At 37.9% G+C, this 27,331-nt stretch overlaps 2 protein-coding genes across 5 annotated transcripts in view; one reads left to right on the top strand and one right to left on the bottom strand.

Moving 5' to 3' along the window:
• The first annotated feature begins 2,440 nt into the window (after positions 1-2,440).
• Positions 2,441-5,155, top strand: LOC131429799 (D-aminoacyl-tRNA deacylase). Of its 2 annotated transcripts, XM_058594171.1 has the most exons (4): positions 2,441-2,472; positions 2,527-2,601; positions 3,759-3,849; positions 4,659-5,155. In XM_058594171.1, exons 2-4 carry the CDS (start codon positions 2,559-2,561, stop codon positions 5,074-5,076), a joined length of 552 nt encoding a protein of 183 aa, XP_058450154.1. In that variant the 5' UTR covers positions 2,441-2,472; positions 2,527-2,558; the 3' UTR covers positions 5,077-5,155. The 2 variants fall into 2 exon arrangements, with proteins under 2 accessions (XP_058450154.1, XP_058450152.1); XM_058594169.1 differs by having other exon boundaries at positions 2,460-2,601.
• Positions 5,156-16,640: 11,485 nt separating this feature from the next.
• The window catches only part of LOC131432308 (hybrid signal transduction histidine kinase E), a 198,384-nt gene continuing 187,693 nt past the window's right edge, over positions 16,641-27,331 (bottom strand). For 2 of the 3 annotated variants that reach the window (XM_058598509.1, XM_058598510.1), the window contains exons 5-6: positions 18,642-19,209; positions 16,641-18,575 (exon numbers count right to left, since the gene is read on the bottom strand). In XM_058598509.1, coding sequence (XP_058454492.1) covers positions 18,472-18,575; positions 18,642-19,209 — 672 coding nt within the window. In that variant the 3' untranslated portion in view covers positions 16,641-18,471. The remainder of the gene's footprint in view (positions 18,576-18,641; positions 19,210-27,331) is intronic. The other variant, XM_058598511.1, reaches the window with a different exon arrangement.

The following is a 27,331-nucleotide window of genomic DNA, read 5'->3' on the forward strand; positions in this document are numbered from 1 at the left end:
CACGACCTTCTAGAAGAGTTTCTGAATGATAGTGACCTATAGTGCTTCTTAGGTTATTCGCAACGCTGTGTTCTGTTTCATGTGAGCTGATCTATTTTAGATCTACGACTAAACATATCAAGAGCAACGCTGAAATCTAGCTCTAGTTTTCGAGCATAAGGTCACATAAACCAATGAGAGTTTGTTTTAGTTTACTTTCTTTTCTGTCGATAACTACCTTTAAATAAAATAGTAACCGTATTCGAAAATTCAAAGTCGATAGCAATAAAGTTTTTGACCATTTATTATCGAGTTCAGTCGTTTACGACCTCGATTGTTTTGGTTTCATAATGCCAAAACTTCTCGATAATCCAATACTTCTTCGAGTGAACTCGAACGAAGCTCGATAATCGTGAACCATAATAAGAAATATGGTCGATTCGATGAAATTTTGATCCATTTGGCTGTCAACCAACTCCACAAGTTTTAATGTGGAACTGTGCAAACTAGAAACTCAAGAAAAATACACGTAGAAATGTCAGGTTTTGAACAATTACAGCTCAGTCAATTCTGTTTCAATTATTAATATTATGTCACCATTTGATTCGAAAAATTTCTACGTATTGATTTGAATGTACATAGCCATGTATTTTTAATTGTATATCATTGAAATGTTGATGAATAGCTAGCAGTGTCCTATTTGGTCTGCAAAAAATCTCCGGCATATCGGATTTCCCTGCCATAGTCGACGGTTTTGAAGGAGTAAGCGATATATCAATTGGAAAGCATCGCTCTGATTGGTCAATCGATCTAAAAGCGAAGTTGTTGGAAGCACGCGAATCTATAAATAGAAGCATAATTATAGCTAACATTTCAGTCCTACGCGTAGCATGCTAAAGGTAGGTTGTTGCTAGACAGCAAGACAAAAAGTACCATAAAACGATTTGAAGCTTTAACTGGTATGCTTTGATCTTGTGTCATGCAAGATCGGATGAAATTCCATGTTATGTCGTTTCGCCTGAGAAAATGGCAACTACCCCAGGGTAAATTTTGAGTGCATAAGATTAATTTCTAATGTATATAAGATGAACTCGATTGATGATGAGATAAAGTTTATCGCTTCAACCAAAATCGCAGAAGGATAGTAATGGTAGAGAAACGCTATAAAAATAGCTGCTTGCATACAAAACTTGAACACAAGCTTGGCGAAGAGAAGCTTAAATATCGATATCCGTATCGCAAGCATGTACAAACATATAATTGCATACATTTGGGCTATCGATGTAATTTCGTCGGCTACGGAACAAATACAAATCACGACTATTAGAGTCTATATTCTGGGTTCGCGTGTTCGGTGTTGGTTCCTAATAAAAATCAATCTAAGCAGACTCTCGTGCATTTGCGGATTCAAAAGTGTGACGATTAATTGAAAATATCGATCATTAGAAATGTTGGTTGCCTTGTTCCACATCAACGGCTCGAACAACCCCATGAGTTGATCCTTGTAGTTTTTAGTAAAATTTATAATTTTTTTAAAGATTTTTATGTTGTGTCATAGTACAGTTCTGGTACGGGAAGTTGGATATCAACAAGGGGCAAATGACTCTAAACTCTAGACAATCTCATACTAAAAAACTCATTTCATTCCAAAATAATCTTCTCTAATCTCATTTAATCCCAACTAGTCTAGATAAGTTTGGGTAATTTTAAGGTAATCCAACCTAGTTTTGCTTTGTTTGAAGTGTAACTGTCATTCGAGCTCGCAAACAGAGATGCCATTTATACAGATTTTTACATGCTCATACAGAACAGACATCCAAGCTAGTACAAACTTTTCCAAAATTTTATTTAATTGGAGAATACAGATAAATACAGGTTTTTATATACAAAACAATACAGATTTTCTATGAAAATATCTGGCATCTCTGTTCGCAAAAAGTGTATGACAAGTTAACAAAGAGTTGACCTGCATCAGACCCTGTCAGCTTGAAGCGAAGTCAATCTTTAGTTGAACAACGCCATCGCACGGCATCACATTCAATATATCATGTCAATTGTATAGGTGCGCAGTGCTGCTAATTTGGCGCGCACGAATTCTATATTTCCTTCCTCTCCCTCTATGTATTTTCAGGATTTTTGTATGGGACCATAACCTTTAATTAGAATCTTGGTTAGTCCGCATTCGAGATATCGAAGGAAGTTCACGAATATCACATGAAGCGGAGCAAAAGGAATGGGAGAATAGCGAATTTGCAGGACACATCTAGAAAGAGAATGAACATATTCTGCCTGTGCTGTTTCGACAGCTACTAGAATCCAGTCAAGTTTCTGCCGGCTACCGCAGTTCTTTACAAGCGGGTAACATTGCATGCAAGTACACTGTATTATAATTTAATTCAACCCGAAATCGACCCTGTCTTCGAGAAATTGACAAACCAATCCGAGTAGCATGACAGCTAGAAAAGTCAAAACAGAACCTTTCACAATAAGCCGGTATATTAATTGTTTTTGGGACCATAAAAGTTTGTAATCCCTTATTTTACCTAGTTTAAGGAAAAAAGGTGAATGATTTCATTGCCATGAAGGCTATTATTCAGCGTGTTACAGCAGCAAAAGTAACAGGTGAATAAGTAGGTGTTTAGTTGTAATCTAAGAGAATTCAATTGCAAAATTCGTTGCGAAATATGATTACCAAATTTTGCAATTGATTTCTGATGGATTTGTGTCCATTCAGAAGTTGTAGCATCGTCAATTACTTAGATTTTATATATTTGTAAAGGAAGTGATGGAGCCCTCAACGGGAAATTGAGCTGATATCAAATGAAAATCGGATTTACCAAAGTAAACAAATCGAGCATCTCTCTCACGGATAAGTGCTTTTAAATCGTAATTTTTTTCCTAAAAATTCGAATTCTGCAAAAATCTCAATCTGAAGTAATACAAAGAACTAAAGGGCGAAACTGTTTATTTGTTTACGTATGTTTCGCCCTTCGTGTTCCATGTCAACAAGAAGGGGCGATTCTTCAACTGCTAGAAAGAAAGGGCGAAACTATTTATTTTCGTTATTTTATATGGTTTCCGAACTTTTTACTACTGGAAATAGTAAATGAGACCATAGAATTACCCGCAGATTTGTCTCAGTCACGAATATCAACTAATTTCACGAAAAAATGCGCGAGGGCGTAACTTCATAATTCACACGGGGAGCATAGAAGTAAACAAATCGAAAAAGGGGTGATTTTTGAGTTGTAAATGTTGCAAAAAAAAGCCCATTGGTCGGCTCTACAACATGAAAGCAATGGTTGATATCACCTTGTAGATAGAAATGTGGTATTAGTTTTATGTAATTTTTACAAGATCCGATCCTATAACCTTTCTATATGTTGGTATCGAATTATAGTATCATTCAGGGGTTTCCAATTACTGCTTACCGTTTTGTTTTTTGTACACACGAATAACAGTTACAATATATCAGTAAAGTTCAACGCTTATTAACAAGTATGTCATTGTTGGAAAATAGTAAATACAAATCTATTGTTGAAATTCTTTTTAATGCCCCGTTTACACTTCTGCTGGCTGCCAGCATGCTGGTGTCAGTGTACTGCCCTCTTAGGAAAAAACGTTCAACTGTGGTCCAATGATCCAAAGTATTAGACCAACGAAGGACACCGTTGAACGTTTTTTTCATAAGAGGGCAGTACACTGACACCAGCATGCTGCCAGCAGAAGTGTAAACGGGGCATAAATCTGATGCATACTGTTCACTTTGACCATTGCAGTCGGCGAGGAACTCATTAGCTCAATTGGCAAGGGACTGTGCGTGCTCGTTGGAATCTCGAACGAGGATAATGCTAACGACGTAGATTGGCTGTAAGTATCTATTCAAAGATAACAGAGTTTACAGAGTGTTTTTGAATATACTGAATTGGTTTCGAAAGCTATTCTGAGCAATTCAATGTTATCGACTTCAATCAGCGGAAAACATTGAATGAAGAAATGTTGATAACCGAAATAGTTGAAATGAAAAAAATGCGAAAAAAATGTTACAGAGACGGGAATTAATCGTGCAGCACTTCCTATCCGAAGAAATTGTTTTGCTAATTGAACTACTCTAAACGAGAAACAACTCAGATAAGAACCTAATTGAGCAGAACTTCCGCACGTATTTAGCTTTGTACGATTGCTACGCAATTCAATTCTGAAACTCACTTTGTAACCTCTAAACGACTACTAACTGAAAACGACCAGCATGTCATAAACTTATTTACGTTCGGAACTTCATCGGTAACTCGATTCAACCAAAGTGTCTCAAGTAGAGATAACTTTACGTCTGTTTAGCGGGTTACGTTGAACTGCTGAGTGGCGTGTCAGTTCAACATGAACTGTTATGCACTGATGAATAGAAAACAAAACAGTCATTAGTTCCTGACCACTATGCTACTAAACAGGTTTTTTTTTGCAAAATTGTTTATATATATATATATATATATATATATATATATATATATATATATATATATATATATATATATATATATATATATATATATATATATATATATATATATATATATATATATATATATATATATATATATATATATATATATATATATATCTATCCATTGTTTTTCTGCAACTGAATAGTAGTATTTCTAAATTCTGTCCATTTATTATAGTGCCAAAAAGTTGCTCAACATTCGACTTTTCGAAGACCCTACCGGGAAACGGTGGTCTCAAAGCGTCCTGGACCAGCAGCTGGAGATTCTCTGTATCAGCCAGTTCACACTGTACAACCGGATGAAGGGAAACAAACCGGATTTCAGCAGGGCGATGCAAGGTGCGGAAGCACAATGTTTGTACAGTACTCTGCTGCAGAAATTAGCGGCACAGTACGAGCAGACTAAGATTAAGGATGGTAAATTCGGTGCACTGATGCAGGTGCATATTGAGAATGATGGTCCCGTAACGATTGAAATCGAATCTCCACCCCAAAGCCAACAGGAACTGGAAAAACTGAAAAGAGCGACAGCGCATAAAGCTAGAAGTAAAGGTGGGCCAATGGCAGAATCGACGAAGGAAGGTGAAGGACAGTAAACTAGAAATTTTCGAAGAAAGACAAAATATTAATTATGTTATATCGTTTATTTAAACCCGGCTTTAAGAAATATGGACTGATGGGATTTGCTTTTATTTTCCTTAAAAGAACTGCCATTTTTTCAGATTTCGTATAAATATCGCCCCTATTCTGTGCCACGATCCAATCGGAATATTTCGATCGAATGTAAAATTAGCATTTTGTAATTCGATCGAGGTGATGCTTTTGTATGGAAAACTCGAACTCGATCGAAACACGGAATGCAAAATTTCAGCATACCAGCTTGATGCAAAGCTCCATTTGGATTGAATTGTGGAACTGAATTCTGAAACTGAATTTTGGATTTGAAATCAGAACCTAAATTTAATTTAAGGTTTAGAATTTAGTTTCAGAATACAGGTTTAAAAGCTAGAGTGAAGGCTCTGGAATTGAATCCTAATTCTAAATTCAGGAACTAGATTTTTGGAATCGGTTTCTGGAACAGATTTTGGAACTGAATTTAGAACTTTACTCTATGTAAGCATCCATAATTTTGTGTCAATAATTCAAATTCGGGATTCTGACACAATATTGAAGAACTGAATTCTGGACTTGGAACAACATTTCAGATCTGAACTCCGAATCAGTATTATGGAACTGACTTCTGAACCATAGTTTATCTCCTGAATTCACTTTCAGCATTTACTTCCTAAATTCAGTTTCAGTATTCATTTCCAGAATTTAGGCCTAGAATAACAACCTGCAAGCTGGAATTGAATTCGGAACTTGGGTTCTGGAATTAGATTTTGGAACTGAGTTCAGTTCCTTAATTCAGGTTCGGAATCCCAGCTTAGAATTCAGGTTCAGAATTTAAGCTTAGATTCTGAAAATGGGCCCAACTCAATAAACTCTGTAACTGAATTTATGAAATGAATTTTTAACGAAGATTTCGAATTTTAGTGTCAGGTCTAGTTCCTGAGTCTCCAGAATTCAAGTTCTGGTGCAGATAAAAAAAATAGTAGCAAAAAGTATTCAAATTCGACTGTTTCGACTCCCGTTTTCCGTTTTCGTCGTCGCTGAGGATGTAAACTTAAAAAACAGAAAAACGATATCATTGTTTGTGGTATTGTTTAACGCTCATTTGTTCAGTTATTTGTGATGTAGAATATGTTTCACTGCCATAATTTAGTATAGATGCCCGTTACAATTCTGGAAGCGAAGCAGTAATAGTTGCAAAATTCACATACCTAACTGTAATCAGACCCTATCAGCTTGGAGCGAAATCAATCTTCAGTTCAGCAACGCCATCGCACGGCATCACATTCAACATATCATGTCAATTGTATGGGCGGGCAGTGCTGCAATTTTGGCGCGCACGAATTTGACATTTCGCTCCCCTACTTCTATGTACGAGATTCGATGCGGACTCACCTGAGGGCGCCATGCTCGCAAAAAAGGCGGGTGGGTAATGTCAGAGACATAACTGGATGTCGTGAATACGAAAACAACTGACATGTTCCTTAACACTTCCGAATATCAATTAGTTGATCAATTGTATGAATTATGCAAGCATTCCCCTTTGCACATTTTTCGCAAAAACAAAGAAGGCTTCACTTTTTGTTGAGATGCTTGTTTCTATCTGATTTCGTTTGTAGTTTTTGCACTAATGGGCGGTCCTAACGGCTATAAAAATAGCCGCATTCAGAATTTTAATGTTGATTATTTCATTTCAGATTTGCATAATTTATTGAAACAAACTATCAATATGCTGAAGGGACTCGTTTCTAGCATTCAGAAAGGTCAAATTGCGTAATTTTCTACGACATTAAACTCTGGAACATTTTTCATAAAAACAAAGAAGGCTTCACTTGATCTCGATTACTGTGAATTTCACACAGCGAAAAGTGCACAAATCTAAGCAAACTGTTCTTGATTCGCAGTAAACTTAGGATATTTCCCTACGATTTGCGAACATCAAATCCTAATAGTTCTTTAGAAAACTTTTAGAGCCATTAGAGCGGCTGATTTTGTGCAATGCTCTCCACCGTTGTTTTTTCACCAATGCTAATGACTGGCAGCTGTGACGTAATCGCTCTTGTCGAAAGCGAAACTAATTGTGCAGACGACACAAAACACATCTGCTCGCAGTGGCGATAGAATCCAAACTGATTGAATTTTTGTTAAGAGATTTCCTTTTATGTGATTTCGTTTGTAGTTTTTGCACTAATGGGCGGTCCTAACGGCTATAAAAATAGCCGCATTCAGAATTTTAATGTCGATTATTTCATTTCGGATTTGCATAATTCATTGAAAGAAACTATCAATATGTTGTAGGGATTCGTTTCTAGCATTCACAAGGACCAAATTGAGGAACTCACTGCGATATTCACCACTTTTCGGAACATTTTTCCCGGACGATTTGTTGTACAGCAGCAGATATTTTGTTCTCTTCCTTAGAACGCGTTATGATTGGCTGGTGTTGACACGGATCAAATGAGACAGGTTTTTCAATAGTGTACTATTGAAATACTTCAATGCTTTTGCTATACACGTTTAAGTTGAATAATTTCGATTCTATTGGTAGTTAGATTATATAAATCCTTCCACAGATCACTGAGCTATGAGCTTTCAAAATACGAGAAAGGCAAACGCGCCTTATGAATTATCCTCTTTGATACTCGTTTATACCAAACATTTCAGAAAAGTTTAATTTTGAATTATTTGAGACTATGTCACAAAACTGAAAATTTTATCATAAAATTGTGATCATATTTCCGATGGCATGTCGCAAGAATTATGTTGATTCATTAGATACAACAATAGATATTCACGATCAAAAACTTATCACTCTCTCAGAGGGTAAATTTTGAAAAGGCACCCCATAGTAAAGTAAGTCGTATTCACGACAAAAACTGACACGCTCCCATCACTTTTCCGAATATCAGTTAGTTGATTGATTGTATGAATTGTGCAAGCTTTCCTCTTTTTCACTAATAGAATTTGAAGCGATACACCTACATTAAAGTACAGATTAGTTACATTAAACAGCTACTATTCTACAACTATATATTCCAAACTTGAAACAAATCCTTTTTAATTTGCTAATATAGGAAGCTAGGTACAACAAATTTGTAGTTTATTTTTATTGAAGCTATGAAGTTCGAAGATATCTGATTCTTCTCGAAATTTCAGTACGAGACAATTGCAATGGCCTGGTCTAAAACGTATCTACGATCTTCGGTATGCAAGAGTGATTCTGATAATAATAATAATAAGGATAATAATAATAATAATAATAATAATAATAATGATAATACAGATTAATCTGTATATATGGCAACCCTGTTTCGCAAGGCATATTTTCACACGACCCCATACTAGTATAAAGATGTGTTCAACATTCGCTTTCGCATTGCCGTTCGTAATTGAATGTGTTAGTAATGGTACAAATCTGCTTTTCTACCTGTTTTCGGAGCCATCGTTCTGACGGTGTCTCGTACGTACAGAGTGGCTGCTTTAACTTAAATGACGCTATTTCTCACATCACATTTCCTTTTATACGTGCTAGTGGTAGCGGTGGATGGACGTCCCCTTTGTTAGAATTCCTTTCCTATACGCAGAACGGGAAACAGTGAAACGATATAAAAGAGAGAGTTAGCAGAGCGGCAGCCAGTAGCAGTACTGAATTGGTCGTCGAGCTGTTAACTGCGTATTGTGGAATTTTTACGCAGAAACACGCACACAGGAGGAACAGTTAAGGGCAAGGCAAAGTCCCGCTTAAACCGTGCTGGTCTGAAGTGCCCAGTTGGCGGCAGAATCCATCGTTTGCCTCGGAAGGGGAACTACGCCGAGCGTGTCAGTGCTGGTGCATCGGTCGGTCTATCTGGCGGCAGTGATGGAGTACTTGGTTGCCGAAGTGTTGGAATTGGCCGATAACGCTGCCCATGACAACGAAAACGAAAATCATCCCTCGCCATCTGCAGCTGGCCATCCGTTGAAAACCCCGTCCTTTTCAGGATGCCCACATCACTGTGATAAAGAAATATTTAGAATTGCTTTAAGTTTAGCCAGTTCTGATACGCCTGAAAAGTAGAATGCGCAAATCAAGTGGAAACATTTGTTCTAACAATTTTTGTTTTCGGCCGCATACTAAAGTAATCGCGACAAAAATACATATTGATCTGTGGCAACTCTGTTTCGCACGGCATATTTGTAAACTAGTATAAAGATGTGTTCAAAATCATCACTTTCGCTTTCGCATTGCCGTTCGTAATTGAATGTGTTAGTGACGGTGCAAATTATTTTAACTCCCATCTTGATGAATCTTTTGGTAGGAAATATTGAGATCTGAGATGGTTCTCGTGTGTGTCTTGCTTCGGCATTGGGCCTTGCTGGACTTTTTGGCTGCCTTTTTCGGTGTCATTGTGCTAACAGTGTCTCGTGCATTCATATCGGGAAACAATGAGACGACAGGTCCTCGATGTTGCTGTCGCGTGTCTTGTTTCGGGAAGAGTTGCTCAGCAAATGGTAGGAAAAATGAACCATTCAACTTTTATATGGATGCTCTTGTATAGATACAGACATCTCGCGTTATGATTGGCTGGTGCTGTCATGGGTTAAATCAAACAGGGTTTTCAATAGTGTACTATTGAAAAACTTCAATATTGTTGTAATACACGTTCAAGTTGAAGATTTTCGATTCTATTGGTAGTTAGATTATATAAATCCTTCTACAGATCACTGAGCTATGAGCTTTCAAAATACGAGAAAGGCAAACGCGCCTTATGAATTATCTTCTTTGATACTCGTTTATACCAAACATTTCAGAAAAGTTTAATTGTGAACTATTTAAGAATATGTCACACAACTGAAAGTTTTATCATAAAATTGTGATCATATTTCCGATGGCATGTAGCAAGAATTATGTTGATTCGTTAGATATAACAGGAGATATTCACGATCAAAAACTTATCACTCTCTCAGAGGGTAAATTTTGAAAAGGCGCCCCATAGTAAAGTAAGTCGTATTCACGACAAAAGAATGTTGCCAATGATTTGTTCGGGAAATGTGAGAGCTGGATGTCTTGGTAATATGATGCTTTTGCTGTAATGTAGGTGCTGAATAAATCAAGACTCAGAAGAGAGTTTCACTCTCAACAGAGAAAGAATAAGTTTGCTTGCTATGTACCGAGAGAGTTCAGAAATATAATCCATTTGATTATCTTACTTGAGTTTCACCTAGCGTTGTTAGTATTTGGAGTTATTACACTAACTAATAGGTAAGGTTATTGATATTCGAATATGGGAAAGAAGCATATCGCTTTTATTCGTGTTCACGTCTCCCAGTTATGACTCTGACATTACCCACCCAAAGCAAAGCAAAGCCTTGGTATTACATCCCTGTAGTGGAATTTGATCTTCTGTCTCAACAGACTTCGCAGCCGATTCAGAGTGTACAGAACCATTGCATGGCTGGTGTTACGATCCTACTGACACTACGAATCCTTCAAGGTCGGGGCTCGAACATACGACAACTGGTTTGTAAGACCAGTGCCCTATGCATTAAACCGCCAACCCGGGAATTTCATTACCCACCCGCCTTTTTGAAAGATCAATAAACACATCAGAGGATTATCGATCACTCGTTCCCACTATTTTTAGTTTTGGTTCACCAAGTGTGGGTACCACAACATTGTACTTGGCCCATAAATTGATTTTGTTGTTTTTCTTGATGTGGAACACATCTTTATTTTCTATATAGGAGTGCAAATCAGAAACTCAAGAAAAAATAAACGTAGAAATGTGGTCAGGTTTTAAACACTTACAGCTTAGTCTATTTTGTATCAATTATTAATATTATTTCATCATTTGATTGGAAATATTTTTAAGTTTCGATTTGAATGTATCAATCCACGTATTTTCAATTACATATGGCTGAAATTTTGATTAGTAGCGAGCAGTGTGCTATTTGTCTGTGAAAATTTTCCGGCATACCGGATTTCCCTGCCATAGACGACGGTTTTGAAGGAGTAAGCGATATATCGAAGGGAAAGCATCGCTCTGATTGGTCAATCAATGCAAAAACGAACCGAAGCACGCGAATCTATAAATAGAAGCGGAATTATAGCTAACGTTTCAGTCCTACGCGTAGCATGCTAGAGGCAAAAAGTGCACTAAAACGATTTGTAGCTTTAATTGGTATGTTTGTGTCATGCAAGCTCGGATGAAATTCCATGTTATGTCGTTTTGTCTGAGAAATTGACACCTACCCAGCGTAAATGTTGAGTACTTAAGATTTATTTATAATTTATATAAGATGAACTCGATTGATAATGAGAAAACGTTTATCGCTTCAACCGAAATCGCAGAATGGTAGAGAAACTTAACGCTATGAAAATAACTGCTTGCATACAACTTGAACACAAGCTTGACGAAGAGAGACTTGATTATCAAAATCGTATCGCAAGTATGTTCCTTTGTACAATTGCATACATTTGGGATATTGGTGTAATTTCGTCGGTTATAAAACAAGCAATGTTCGGTGTTGGTTCCTAATCAAGATCGATATAAGCAGACCCACGTGCAATTGCGATCAGCTGAGCCTTCAAACGACGATGCACTGCGATGAGCACCCCGCCTTCGATAGTTTTAGAGTTACTACCGTGGGTAAAAAGTTGTAAAACTTTTAAATTATACAGGGTCCGCCATGTAACTTTTTTAAAACATGCAATAAAACACAAACGGTTCATCCGATTTCATAATTTATTTTTTCATATTAAAGTACAATCCTTCCGGTTAATTGTGGAATATAATTGCATTCAAATGTCTGCCTCGGCTGGCCTTGCAGTACGCCATACGGTCGGTCCAGTTTTTTAGTACATTTTCGATTGTATGCAGCTTTATTTCAGCTATGGTTGCACGAATGTTATCCTTCAAGTCTTGAATTGTATCTGGCTTGTCCACATAACACTTATCTCTGACAGCCCCCCAAAGATAATAGTCTAATGGCGTCGAATCACAGCTCCGAGGCGGCCAAACGACATCCGAATTTCGACTGATAATTCGATCATTGAAGACTGTGCGCAGAAGATCGATCGTAGCGTTGGCTGTGTAGAACGGAGCGCCGTCTTGTTGGAACCAAATGGTGTCCAAGTCTTACTCTTCAAGTAACGGGAAGAACCAATCGCTAATCGCAAAATAGCCCAATGATGCCGACAGACCAAAATCCGCACCAAACAGTCACTCTCTGAGGATGCATCGACTTCTCCATGATAAGGGGCGGGTTTTTCGTCTCCCAGATGCGACAATTTTATTTGTTAACATACCCGCCGAGATGAAAATGTGCCAACATCCGAGAAGATGATTTTTTCGCTAAAATCGGCGTCTTCTTCAAGTTGATTTTCAAAGTGAAGCTGCACTATTTTCACACGTTTCTAAAGCGTATACACAACCAGTTTCGTTCAGCGGAAGGATAAAACTAAGTTTCTGTCAAATCAGAAGTGATATTAAGGTTACCAATGTCGAAATAACCGCTAGTTCAAAAAAAATAGTTAGGTGGACCATTATCCGTCGAAAATTTTTTTTCTAGGTTGTCTAGTATGTCACGTCGAAATATTCATTAGTGTTTTCGAACCCAGGCGGGCGGTGTGAAAGGCATCGACTTACCCATCACGCTATACCCGTCCCCCTTGGCTTCTTATTCTTCCTTTTGACTCACCCTTATCGTCATCTTCGCCCAGTTGTTAATGTTTAAAAACAATCAATTAAGCATACTTCTACTGTTGAATTTTTTCCTTTCTCATATAGAAAGGCTATGCAATCGCTGTGAAAACCGACTTTACAACCCAGGCCCGGAGGGCGAGTGTCATATACCATTCGACTCAGTTCGTCGAGATCACAAAATGTGTGTGTGTGTGTGTGTGTGTGTGTGTGTGTGTGTGTGTGTGTGTGTGTGTGTGTGTGTGTGTGTGTGTGTGTGTGTGTGTGTGTGTGTGTGTGTGTGTGTGTGTGTGTGTGTGTGTGTGTGACAAATAATATCACTCAATTTTCTCAGAGATTTCTGAACCGATTTTCACGAACTTAGATTCAAATGAAAGACCTAATGGCCTCATACAATTTCCTTGAATTTCATTTGGATCCGACTTCCGGTTCCGGAATTACAAGGAAATATGTGCAAATTTATTGAAAAATGCGCACTCAATTTTCTCCGAAAATTCACGATTTTCACGAACTGAGAAGCAAATGAAAGATCTTGAAATTCTATAAAAAGTGTTCTATAAAAAGTTTCTCCCATATTTCCGGAAATTTTCGGATCCCGGCTCGAAAAAAGGAGTCCTTTTTTGACGCTATCCATGAAGCAATCCATTTTTCCAACTCTTCGAAGGATTAAAAATGTTGATCTGCCAGGCCGTGTGCCATCGAACGGAATAGGTGGAAGTCAGAATGGGCGACATCTGGGGAATACGGCGTGTGGGGCAAGGCTTTCCATTTCAGCGTTTCCAGGTACTTTTTGACCACTTCTGCGACGTGAGGCCAAGCATTGTCGTGTTGGAGGATAACTTTGCCATGTCGCTCTTGATACTGTGGCCGCTTTTCTTTTAGCGCGCGACTAAGGCGCATCAGTTGCGTTCGGTAACGATCTCCTGTGATGGTTTCACCCGGTTTTATGAGCTCGTAGTAAAATGTTTTTCATCCTCGAAGGTTTTTTCTCTTCCATCATAATGTTTGTCTTCGACATCGAAATCACCATTTTTAAAACGTTGAAACCACTCCCGACATGTTCCTTTACTCAGAGCAGCATCACCGTAAGTTTCTGAAAACATTCGATGCGCTTCAGTTGCATTTTTTCGAATTGTAACAGAACAGTAAAACTTCCCGCAAATGGCGAGAATTGGGCACATAAACAGACAATTTCGAGCGTGAATAATACGAAAACAAGAACAACTGTCACTGAAACGGCGATGACAATTCGTTAGGCACTGCACACACTCACTTTAAAGGCATTATCATCTATGTATTTTAACCAGCTCCAGCCGGCACAGCCACCTATCGGAAAACGGCGGAAGCAAAGTTGTACACCTGATATTATTATTTAAATTGTAAATTTTTGAAACAACAGTGAAACATTATCTGAAAATTTTCATTTTCACAGGTGAGCTAAAATCATAAATTTAATTAACTTCTTTTCAGATTTTCTCTACACTTTCATCATTGCTCGCGTACCTTGCAAAGATTTGAATTTTTTTTTTTGAATTTTGAATTTATGAACAAAGTATTAAAGATGTCCCAGAAAGTATGGACGCAACCAAAAATCGCTGTCATTTCAAATTGGTTCAGAATCTATCAATTTTTATGGCTGCGTCCTGTTGTTTACACTCTTCTCTAACCACTTGTGCAGTTGTTTAACCGTTTTCATTAGTTTGTTTCGAAATGCGTGGACTTTCAGCAGAACAACGTCGAAAAATTGTGTACAAATGGTGCACAGAACGCGGACTGTCACTTAGAAAGATAGCAAAAATGGAAGGAGTAAGTGTAAAAGCCGTGCGAAAAGCAATCAGGAAGTTGGGTGAGGATAACACCTTTGAGGATAAACCGAAAACGGGTCGAAAAAAAGGTCCTGCTAACCCTCAGTTGGATAAACGTATACTGAAGGCGTTCGAGGAAAAAAAGGAGGTTTCAGTTCGGGATGTGGCCAAATAAGTGGGCACTTCGAAGTCAAATGTTCTTCGTGCTAAGGAACGTTTCAATCTTCGAACCTATAAGAAGCAGGAACAACCAAAACGTAGTCCGAAACAAGAAGCATCGATCAGGCCGAGGGTTCGAAAGCTGTACAATACGATTCTTGCTGGTAATTTGAACTGCATAATCATGGACGACGAAACCTACGTGAAACTCGATTACAAATCCTTGCCGGGACCACAATATTATACGGTGAGAGAAGGGCAAATGTTAAACCAGTCCGAGACATCGATTGAAGTAGAAAATTTTGGTAAGAAAGCTATGGTCTGGCAAGCAATTTGTAGCTGCGGTAAGATTTCGAAGCCCTTCGTCACCACTGCTTCAATGAACAGCCAAATATACATCAAGGAATGTTTACAAAAACGACTTCGAAGCCACAAGGATCCTGTTGTCTTTTGGCCAGATCTTGCTTCTTGCCACTACTCGAAATCAACGGTAGATTGGTATACTACCAAAAATGTCACTTTCGTCCCAAAAGACATGAATCCACCAAATTGCCCACAACTTCGACCAATCGAGGAATTTTGGGCATTAACGAAGGCACATCTTAGGAAACATGTCTCGGCAGCCGAAACCATTCAACAGTTCGAGAAAGATTGGAAAAAAGTGTCAAAACTTGTCGCCAAGAAGTCTGTACGGAATTTAATGATGAACGTTCGCAATAGTCTACAATGGCTAAGTAGCAAATGTTGAGAATAATATTCTGTTGTTGTAGTCTAATATTATCAGTATATCGAATAAAATTTGAATATCTAACACTTGTGAATTATTTACAGCGAAATCAAAGTGCGTCCATACTTTCTGGGACAGTCTTTACGTCTCGTAGTCATCGTTACGTCTTCGTAGTTGAATATCCAAAACCTGGAACGGATATCGCACATTCCAATTCTCCGAGAGAGCGATAATGTTGAAGCAATCATTCGAGCAAGCCGTATTCACAACTTGCGAGTGGAACTGAGAGGAATATTCACCCTTTTAAAGGGCTCTCCGCATTTGGCTGATCCGACCGATCCGAGCTCTCTGGCGTTGACTTTTTTTCGGCTTCGGCTATGGTTGAGCTGCACATGCACACACGTTCGAACGCTTACAAAACCCATGCTCCACAAGTTCTTTTCGCTCTTGCTCTCTCGTTTACATTCTTTCTGTACGGGCCGTCGCTACGATGCGAAAAACTCGGTAAGGAATATCGTTACCAAAGATATGAATTTTATGACGGGCCCGTCGTATCTATGCATGCGCACACCGGTAGCTCAGCCATAGCCGAAGCAGAAAAAAGTTGATGCCGGAGAACTCGGATCGGTCGGATCGGCCAAATGCGGAGAGCCCTTTATTCTGAATAACGACGTATTGGTTTTTCGATCGAATGTGATTCCTAGCTACCTTTTATTTTGCTAGAGTTATTGGGAATACAAATACGATCGAAAAATCAATACAATCAATTCATAATAAGGGTGATTATGTCGTTTTCGCTTCATGCCAAACCTAACCCAGTTTCCACCCTAACTGCTTTGTTTGATGCTAGTTTCAACATTGTTGAACTGAAAATCGAGTCAGTTTCGAACCTGGTTTTCATATCAGGCTTGCTCAGATCCCCGTTGCGAAGTCCGGAACCAACACAGTTTCGTTAGAAGTGTTTGTTTGATGAAACTACTCTGGGTCAGTTTCAGTTTTCTCAAGCGGAAACGACATTAATTTTCGTCATTTTTGTCTATTTTAAATCGGTTGCTTTGATCGCGTCAACACAACAAATTCGTTATTTCTAGTAAATAGTACATCAAGAGTTTCTACTCCAATTATTCGCCGATGTGATGTGGTTGGTGATGTGATATTGCATGATTTCCATTCCATTGATATATTTGATTGATTTTTAATAGCTCATATTTAGATATAGATAAATTCTTGCTAAACAGGTTAGTGTTACTCACGTCAGCCTAAAATATATGTATTTTGTTTCGTCCATAGATATCTTTCTTCGCTGGTAAATAGCTCAATTCCAAAGCAATTCCTACGGGAGCAGAGAAACGAAATCCGTTTTATCAGAGTATAATAGAGTATGAAACCTTTCGATTTGCTGTCCTTCACTTATTGTTCGGTGTTTTAAAACTGGACTGTGTTTTTTTTTGTTGTTGCTATTTTGGTTTTGTAAATCGTTTGAAAATGAGATTTCTGTGTGGTTTGTGTTTTGGGCATCGAAAAAAGTTAAACAAGTTAAAACTATGTGTGCTATTTTCCGTGTAAGTGGCTAGTGTCGTCTGTAACGTGTAGAATGTTTCTGCACTAATTTGTGTTGAATTTGATTTGTGTTTCGATAAACTGTTATTTTTTCTAACTAGTTTCTTTTTTTTGCATTGATTCAGGTGGTTGAGTTGCATAGAACACCCGTTAAACGATTTTTAGCGGTGTTTTAGTTGTTGATATTGGACTAAACTGCTTCACGTATTTCATTGTTGTTTATCCTTATATACTTGTATTTAAGTTGAAATCATGCGTTCGCGTTCGGCTCTAGCATCTCTACAAGATACAGTCTATTGCTAATCTACTTTGATATTTAAACACTAACTAAAGTACATTACACATCAGTCCAATGTGCTGCCATAAAAACTTGCCTACAACTTAATTGAGAAATGGCAATTCGTATTAAACATTTATTAAGTAAACTACTACTGAGTTTGCGATTATTGCTCTTAAAAGTTGCTTGCAAAATATAATCTGTCATCTAGCGTACAAAGTCATAGTGAAAAAGAAAACATTGATGAGTTACATTCTTTTGCACGCATTCCGGAAGCCAATTTCCACCTGATTCGAGCTGTACGAATAACTCGAAAATGGTGAAGGACGGCTTCAACGTTAAAATAATAAATATATATCTATTCTTTAAAAAATAACTGACGATATGGCTTTTTATCTAACCTCTCTGTTTCTCTCTCTTTCTTTCTCTGGAATCGAATGTGTTCAATTCAATGTAAATAAAAACAACGTTCCGCCGGGACCGCCAGAATCGCTGACCTGGCTGAGGAATGTTTCTGTTTCCGTCACAATCCGTCTATAGAACATTCACAATGGAAATTCAACATCAATATATATCAATACGAAATGTTCGCGTCTTTTGAGGCCATTGTTGCAAAAAGTGGTGTTCGTGTTGTCTTGGTTTTATTTTGTTTCGCCTGAACGAAGGGAATGCAGGTGTTTTCTTTTATTTGTTATGTGTTATGATATTCGTTTTTCGTTTACCGAATAAAACAAAACAAAAATATAGGCGTGAATCAAAACCGATTCGAGAAGCTGATTTGATCAGCATTAAGTAAGTGAATTGGACCCTTTGGGAATTTCCGTTTCCCTACGAATGTTTGATTTGATAAAAAGGTTTGATTGATTCCTTGCTGCGAAGGAGAATCGACTAATGCACCTATCAAAAATAGTACGTGAAAAAACTTTAAAAGTGTATAAAAAAATCTGAGTGCTCGTAGGAGTGTAGAAAATGGGGAGGCCATCGATGAAGATACGTTCTTTGTTTTGTGTGTCTAATGAGTTTCCATGGCCCGAGTCTGGTGCATCAGAGTTCTGTGCTCGTAGGCCAATTTAACAGCAAACCATTAACTTTTAGCGTGTTCAATTTCTTATAACAATATCACAATTTGTTGATTAACTTATTGCATATTACTGCTGTTCGATTCCATCCTACACCCAGACTCCATGTGGGTTTTTGCTAGTCGGTACCGCATTCTCCAGCTGCCTTGGGGATCCAATCATCCGTCGTGTGCTGCCAGGTTTCACCGTACCCACTGTTGAATAAGGAAGAACATGAAATTCCGCTTGATCGTAGATCGTATTGAACTAGGGAAACTCACCTTCCAGCAGATGCCGTACCTCGTCGGCTGGTGCCACCGCCGCCAGACTTTGCAGGTTGACCTCCTTCATCTCGTGCACCAACTGCTCGACCTGTTTCTTCTTCTCCGCGATGTTGCTCTCGATCACCGCCACCTCACTCTTCAGCTTGTCGGTCGCCTTGCTCGCCTGATCGGTGTTCTGAATCGCCAGATCGATCTCCAGTTGAATCCTGTCAACTTCAGACATTAGATGGCGTTCTAATTGGGCACGATTAGTGTCATACTGTCGGCAATACTTGCGCTGCTCGACCTGAATCTCGTCCATCAGCAGTCGAATCTTGTTCTTGCACTGCAACAGCTCCGTCTCGCAGTTGGCCAGCTTCGACCGGAGCAGCGTGATTTCGGATTTCAGTGTCTTCTCCTGCTGCCGGACCAGTTCACCTTCCTCTTCGACGTACTGCAGCGTCTGCAGTTGCTCACTGCTCTGCCGGTAGATCTGGTCGGTTTTGTTGATCTCTTGCGTGATCGCATCCAGCTGATCCTGCTGCTCTCGGCCCTTACTCTCCAGGTACTGGATTTCCGAGTCATACTGCGCGAACGATATAGAAATGAAAAGAGATTTTTTCATTAGTACGGTTTCAATTTTGCATCTAGATGAGGGTTTGAACAGATTTCACTAGAGATGTTTTAGTAGGGTTACCTTATATCCGTGCAGCATCAAAATAGAAAACAAATCAATAATGATAAATATTATAATGATAAAATATCATTTCGGGATCATTGTTACGCTAGGGTACATAACCAATTTCATTAGCTTTACGTTTTCGTCTTAGACTAGTCAGTGCATAACAGTTTATGTTGAACTGTTGTACCTCCTAGCAGTTCTTCAAAAATCGCTAGACAGATGTAAAGTTAAAGCACAGAAAACAGACATCCAAACTAGTACAAACTTTTTCAAAAATCCTGTGTAAAGCACACAAGTAGAAATTCGTTAAAAATTACCGTTGCGTACGATTTTGCACGCATGATTTACCATTGTATGAAAGGGATAACTGGGCTGCTTAAAGCGCCTCTACGGGAGAATTGTTACAGGGCACTCGAAGTGTAACCAATTTCAGACCGCTCGCGCAGCTGACGCACGGGCATCAGCTCTCTAGAAATTTGCTAAATGACAGTTCGGAGTTGTATTGTTTACAAGCACAAGAAAGCATTTTGCCAAAAGTGAACGCGAAAAAAAAATCTTGACTTGAGAGAGCGAAGGAGTTGCTTCGTTTGGCCGAAAGCGGTCAATTTCCGAACATTGTATTTTCTGACGAGAAAATTTTTCCAATTGAGCAATTCGTAAACTCTCAAAACGATAGGGTTTACTTGACCGACCGTTCATACGAGAATTTGAGTCATCGATTGGCCACCAGGAGGCAGCACCCGCAACAGATAATGGTTTGGGCCGCTGTAACCGCAGATGGGCGCTCTCCAATCGTTTTCATCGAGCCTGGCGTCAAGGTAAATGCGACATATTATCGGGAAAGTATTCTGGAGGTTGCTTTGAAGCCGTGGGCAGACAAACATTTCGGTGGCAGACCATGGACGTTTCAGCAGGACTCGGCACCGTCTCACAAAGCTCGAGTGAACCAAGAATGGCTGAAAAACAACGTTCCGAACTTCATCACGTCCACACAATGGCTCTCGAATTCATCAGATGCGAATCCAATGGATTATTCTCTTTGGGCCATTTTGGAGAGCAAAGTCCAAACTAAAAGATACACCAGTCTCGAGGCGCTGAAAAAAGTTATTGTCCGCGAGTGGGCCAAAATACACCTGCAAGTCACATTCGGGCAGCTTGCGATTCGTTTTTCGACTGTCTCAAGGCCATAGTCTAGGCAAAAGGGGGTCATATCGAGCAAAAGTGAATTGATTCTGAATTTTGTATTATTTTTACACATTTTGTACTTTGAATCAAGTAAAAATAATTTTCCAAACTGAATTTATGGCCTTTTTAATTGGTTACACTTCGAGTGCCGGACCCTGTACTTGGTGGTCGCTTTTTAAAACAATCGTTAAATTTCTTACACAAATTGAAATCTCTACTTGGATGTCTGTTCTCTGTGGTTAAAGTTATTGAAATCATCACCCGAGAGCTATTTTTAACAAACATTATTTATTCTTTAAATTATATCAAATCACTTTAAGAGTCATTGAGCAAACGTTAATGATTACGAGGTTATAATCGCATCACTTAAGAAGGTTGTAATCGCATCACTTAAGAACGGATGGACGGATTTACATGATTCTTTTTTTGTTTGATCAGTTTCTATCCCCACCGGGTTCGTACATCAAAAAAGTTAGAAAAATTCACCGGAAAATGGGAAAAATCCATAAAATTGTTTTGTATGGACAATGGAATTTTCCGTTGAAAAAGTCGTCTATGCTTGCTAGATCATCGATAGGTGTTTGGCACGCAACGAGTTGCATAAGTGTTTGCTCGTCGAAGGAAAGAATACTAGATTGTTGAAAAAATTGTTTGGCGCGTAACGAGTTGTTTTGTGTGAAGATTTGCCATGCATACTTGATTCATGTGATTTGTCATTTCGAGCAACGTGCTTAATTGGGTATCAAAATCATTGTTTGCAAAATGACTTTGTGGAATGCATATGACTGTTCTAGATATGCCGATATACTATTCAAGCAGGAGCAAAAGTTCTGATTTGCAATGTGTGCCATGTAATCAGTTAGATGAATAATACTGGTCATCGTTAAACAAATGAAATTACAAAAAAAAACAATGATTCGGTTCCGCTGTTGAAAAAATGAGGACAAACGAAGAGATGTTCCTAGCATTTATCTTACAAATTATGTAGATAGGCGCACATAATAAATGACAATTAAATGCCAATCGGTAGATGATGATTAGCGTATAGATTTGATATTGGCATTTTATGTTGTTCATTTTTATGAATTGGTAAGATAAAGATCAAATTAAAATATAGTGAAGTCTCCCCAAACAATCAAAAGTTTCACAATATATATATATATATATAAATAATCACTGTTTTGCTGCTTCAAAGTAGACGAGGAGTTTTTGGCAACTTGAAGGTACAGAAGAAGTTATGAGCTAATTTTCTAGCTGCGCCGAGCTATAGTTCGTTCAGTTGCGTTTGGTTAATTTTCAACTGTGGATTATGACTTGAAAACGGGTGGCTTAAGATACTATTCATTTACTTTGAAAGTAGCTTAAGACAAATCATTCCCTCTTTCCGAACTTTGGGTTACTTGAACAATTACTAAATGCAAATCGTAAATATCATATCTGGAAGAGATGACTCTTTTTTTTTATTAATTCAACGATATATTTGATAAGACACACTACCTTAGCTCTAAGATACCGAGGGCAGAAGAGATGATTATATAGTTATAAAAGTTAATCACATGGAATGCATCATTTGCATATCATGTAGTCTGATGATACAAAAGAAGAGGAAGTTTTATGCTTACTGGAGAAAGTGATAAATTGATAATAACTTATCTCCAGCGGACTTTTCTCTGCTCCAGGAATATATAACATAAATAGAAAACATGGTATCATTGTTTGTTGTGAAATCTATTGTGCTGATTAATACATTGATCCAAAAGAAAGGACGACAACTGGTATATTTACTTCACATATTCGCTTCGATATAACAGAAGTATTATACATTTTTACTTTTGTATAATATTCATTCTCAGATGTTAACTTATTCTCTAATTGTACTCAGCAAAACGATGTGGTGACTCAACTAATGATATGACTATTGACATGATTATTTGACGGCTTCGGTGTTCATGTACAAGTTACCGTTTTAACTACTGAATGTAAAATTTATCGCTAAATTTTGATTCTTAGATTGATCTTGTGATTGCAATGCTCTGAACATTCATCAATCATGATTATGTAGAATCATCAGATTAGCGAAGAATCATTTTTTGGACAACCAATCTAAAAAAAATTCCTTCCGATAATCTCCAAGGATTTGCCATTAAACTCTTATTCTAATATGTCGACACCATTAGTTGGAAAGAGATCTGCTATCTATGTTTAATGCGTTCGAAGATGACAATTTGTTTGGAAACTAATATGTTGTCTCTGAATTCGTTACAACCGTTCATTGTAGATCAAGTAGTCAGCCACATAATGGAGAGAAACGTTAACGACATTAGGCGTTTGACCACTCTGCCATCCGGAAATATAAATTAAAAAAATATATTTTAGGCGAGACGAAGTTAGTACGTTATATTTGTTGATCTGAGCAGCCGACTGCCGTGAATGAATTCATTTAGAGGTTATCCCATTTATGCTTAGGGCACATAACCGTTTTGTCGTGAATACGACTTACTTCACTATGGGGTGCCTTTTCAAAATTTACCCTCTGAGAGAGTGATAAGTTTTTGATCGTGAATATCAATTGTTGTATCTAACGAATCAACATAATTTTTGCTACATGCCATCGGAAATATGATCACAATTTTATGATAAAATTTTCAGTTTTGTGACATAATCTGAAATAATTCAAAATTATACTTTTCTGTAATGTTTGGTATAAACGAGTATCAAAGAGGATAATTCATAAGGCGCGTTTGCCTTTCTCGTATTTTTATTTTGTATAGAAAAAGCATTGAAGTATGTCAATAGTACACTATTGAAAAACCTGTCTCATTTGACTAATGTCAATCAGAATGCGTTCTGAGGAAGAGAAAAAAAAAATCTGCTGCTGTACAAAAAATCGTTCGAGGAAAATGTTCCGAACAGTGTTTAATATCGTAGTGAGTTCCATAATTTGGTCCTTCTGAAAGGCAGGAATGAATCCCTACAGCATATTGATAGTTTCTTTCAATAAATTATGCAAATCCGAAATGAAATAATCGACATTAAAATTCTGTATGCGGCTATTTTTATAGCCGTTAGTTTGGATTCTATCGCCACTGCGAGCAGATGTGTTTTGTGTCGTCTGCACAGCTAGTTTCGCTTTCGACAAGAGCGATTACGTCACAGCTGCCAGTCATTGGCATTGGTGAAAAAACAACGGTGGAGAGCATTACACAAAATCAGCCGTTCTAATGGCTCTAAAAGTTTTTCTAAAGAACTATTAGGAGTTCGGGGACGGGTAAAGCGTGATGGGTAAGTCGATACCTTTCACGCAGCCCGCCTGGGTTCGATTCCCAACCCCGCACATAGGGTCAGAAAGTTTTTCTGGTCCGAAGAGGCGAATGACCTTAAGGTTAAAACCTCTATAATCGAAACAAAAAAAAAAAAAAAACTATTAGGATTTGTTGTTCGCAAATCGAAGGTAAATATTCTCAGTTTAGTGCAAATCTAGAACAGTTTGGTTAGATTTGTGCACTTTTCGCTGTGTGAAATTCACAGTAATCGATATCAAGTGAAGCCTTCTTAGTTTTTGCGAAAAATGTGAAAAAGGGAAATGCTTGCATAATTCATACAATTGTTCAACTAATTGATATTCGGAAGTGTTAAGGAATATGTCAGTTGTTTTCGTATTCACGACATCCAGTTATGTCTCTGACATAACCCACCCGCCTTTTGAATCTTCTCTACGTTTCGTCTTTGACTCGTCAGCGCAGAGCAGTTCAAATTGAGCTGCTTATTTCAAAACTCGGCAGTTCAATTCAGTTCGTATAGTAAATGGTAAAAGACCTTTTTCGGTACTTTCCGGCATATCAGAGACTCGAGTGATTTGCATATCTTCACATCCTTGCTCTACCTTGAGTACTAGCATTTTATAATTCTGATTTTATTTATTATTCTCAGTTACAATAAAACTATTTTTATTGTTACAAATGATACTTATATTACTATTATTTTTCGTTAGAAATTTCAGGTGGGTAATTACCCACCTTTGGAATTTTTGGGTGGGTAGTACTACCCACCGTACCCACCTCTTTCACCGGCCCTGGTGGTGGAGTAATATAATCAATATAAACAGCTAATAATATTAACACGTACAATTGCACAGAGTGCTATGCAGCTGATTAATATTACTCTATTTAGCTTGAATATCATACACAAAAGTAACAGGAGTGCAAGACTTTGCTACGCCAATTCCAACGCACTATTTAAACGCTGCGCTAAAGGCTGCACCCCTGTTAATTCTATCAATCAAATTAATTTCAAATAGCATTTTATTGGGTTTAATCTTAATAGTACACGAACATCATCATCAGCATCAACAAGCTGGAAGTAAAACAAAGTCTTCTGTCGATATAATCACTATTTGGTGTCGTATATTTTTCTACTAATTTTGCATTGCGAATTGCTTTTGCGCAGTGAAAACTGTTAAACTAACATTATCAATGCGATTACGATCCAAACTGATTATTTTCAATAAACCTTCATCTAGCATTCATTTCCCTTCATCTAGTGTTCATTTTATTACAAATTAAACAATAGGTTGCAAATTCGAACACGTTTTTTTTTATCAAACGAGAACATATGTTGAAACTTCATAAACCGTGCCGTAACGAAACCGGTATTTTCCCCCACTCTGGTTATAAGGACTGTTAAATTAGCATTCCTGAAAGTTACAAAACGACAAAAATCATAGATGTACATGCTCCTTTAATATTCCTGTAGGATTACTGTTGTCCCTAATTTTCATACTCATCGGGATCAACGATATTAGACATAAATAAATCGGCACTCCTGTCTGATCTTGTTCATATATGATTTTCTTCCACAATGCTCATAGCTGATCGGATCGTCTAGTGATTTGATCTTACAGAAATCTGTGCTAATAGTAGCTCAAAATCACTACCGATTTTGTGTGACGGAAGATCAGTATTGATTTCGATCGATGCGATTCAAAGATTACCGATCGACTGTTTTTAGAAGGATTAATTCAGTAGTGATCCTTATTGGGAAAGATCACAGGCGATCATCTTCGCTAATGATTATGGTTTGATGATTTTTTGATCTTGATTTTCCCAGCCCTGATTCAAGAGTATCTTCGAAGTTAACAGTTTCACTGCCTGTAAAGTTCAAGAATTCAACTGCAGCAGGGCCGGTGAAACATGTTAAACCCAGGTGAGTAATTTTTCATACTGCGGAGAACGACCCACTATTTCGAAGTATTTCTCTATTCCAATGGAAATTATATTTATCCCTAAGAAGTGCAGTCGTTTTTTTTAAATAGAATATTGATTCTATAAAACTTTTCATGAAACGCGTAAATTAGAAGTTTGAAGAGTTTTCGGTACTAAGTTTTAAAACAAAATTTCGCATCTACGGTTTAACCTGGTTTCAAAATCACTGCCAATATTTGTTTTCAATTCAAAGTACCAACCTTCAAAGAACATTTAACATCAATAGCACCACGAACAATGAATCTAATTCATTTATAAAAAAATGGAAATAACGAATTCCGTGTGCCGTGTGTTGCTAAAACATTGCTTTTTAAAAGGAAAAAACGCGCAAGCCCAGCTATAGCTTGAGAAGTGTTTACCCCACTAGGATCCATTAAAATGAAGGTATTCTGATTTTGAACATGGCTAAATGAAGCAGTCAACCGGAAAAAATTAAGCAAGTTTTGATGAACGTGATGTATGAACGCCAAATCAAAGTTCGTGAGATTAGATATGCTGAGAACGTTAGCACATGAACTGGAAGTTCTTTTACGATCTTGTACGAAGATCTGAGCATAAAAAAAATCGTCACCAAACGGATCTCGTACACGGCCGCTCATAATCAACAAAAGTCTGCCGCAATAAAATGGAATGCGTTGGTATGGAACAGTGGACGAAACATGAATCCACTATTTTTATCCAAAGTCATACCAGCATTCAGACTGGGAAAGCCATCTGAAAACGTAACAGGTAGCTGAAACAATCATGGCATAAGTTTTTTAGATGTTCGAGGTATAATTAACATCGACTATCTTGAACAATTAATTAAAATTGATTGAGATATAGATGTTCAAAACCAGAGCACTGTTTGTACGGCTCTCAGTATTTTGAATTTGCACATCGGTATAGAAAGTGAAAACGTAGTCATCCGCCCGATTATCTCGATAGCCGTCCCTGTATATCATCTTTTTTTTTGTCATTAACTTTTTCGTTCTACTTTCCCCCGTCTCTTCACCATCTCAATAGCAACTAATTAGATCTCTGTCGTATTTAGACATGCTGTTCCCACATCCCCTTTTTACCTCGTTTTCCACAATATTTACTTCTGTTCCATTCTCTTCAGTAACATCACCATCACCGACAACGGAGAACCGCTCCAGTCGATGACCAGGCTGCGGGCCACCCGCCGAGTCTTCGTACCCTGATGATTTTTCCCGCGGACCCACACGGACTGAATGATGCGGCCAACATAGATATTTACCAACGCCATCTGGAAGACTCTCATGCTACATTCAATTCACCGGCCACTGCTGATCGCCACCAGAAAGTAGAATTTTCGAGAATCTATTCTAGTTTTAAGTTAGTCGTTAATTAAGATTAGAAAATACCCTGGGCATCTTTGAGCTTAAGCAGTGTGCCTTAAAATTATATCATATTATTGAATAAAAAAAAAGTAGTCCTACGTCAAAAGATTTTGAGTGATTTTCTTCGTGTGAAGATACAGAAGGTGAGATGTGACACGGTTCATTTCATCATGCAGAAATCTTTTAGTAACTTCCGACATCTGCCGGAAAATTCCGATGAAGGTCTTCTACTATTTA

The sequence above is a fragment of the Malaya genurostris genome, chromosome 2, assembly GCF_030247185.1.
Source record: "Malaya genurostris strain Urasoe2022 chromosome 2, Malgen_1.1, whole genome shotgun sequence".
Classification (NCBI taxonomy): Eukaryota; Metazoa; Arthropoda; class Insecta; order Diptera; family Culicidae; genus Malaya; species Malaya genurostris.

What these genes read in the sequence shown, in the direction of transcription:
- LOC131429799 (XM_058594171.1), top strand. Translation starts at nt 2,559, where the DNA reads ATGAAGGCTATTATTCAGCGTGTTACAGCAGCAAAAGTAACAG. An exon ending in TACAGCAGCAAAAGTAACAG is followed by an intron (nt 2,602 to 3,758) that starts GTGAATAAGTAG and finishes TGACCATTGCAG; the next exon opens with TCGGCGAGGAACTCATTAGC. An exon ending in GCTAACGACGTAGATTGGCT is followed by an intron (nt 3,850 to 4,658) that starts GTAAGTATCTAT and finishes CATTTATTATAG; the next exon opens with TGCCAAAAAGTTGCTCAACA.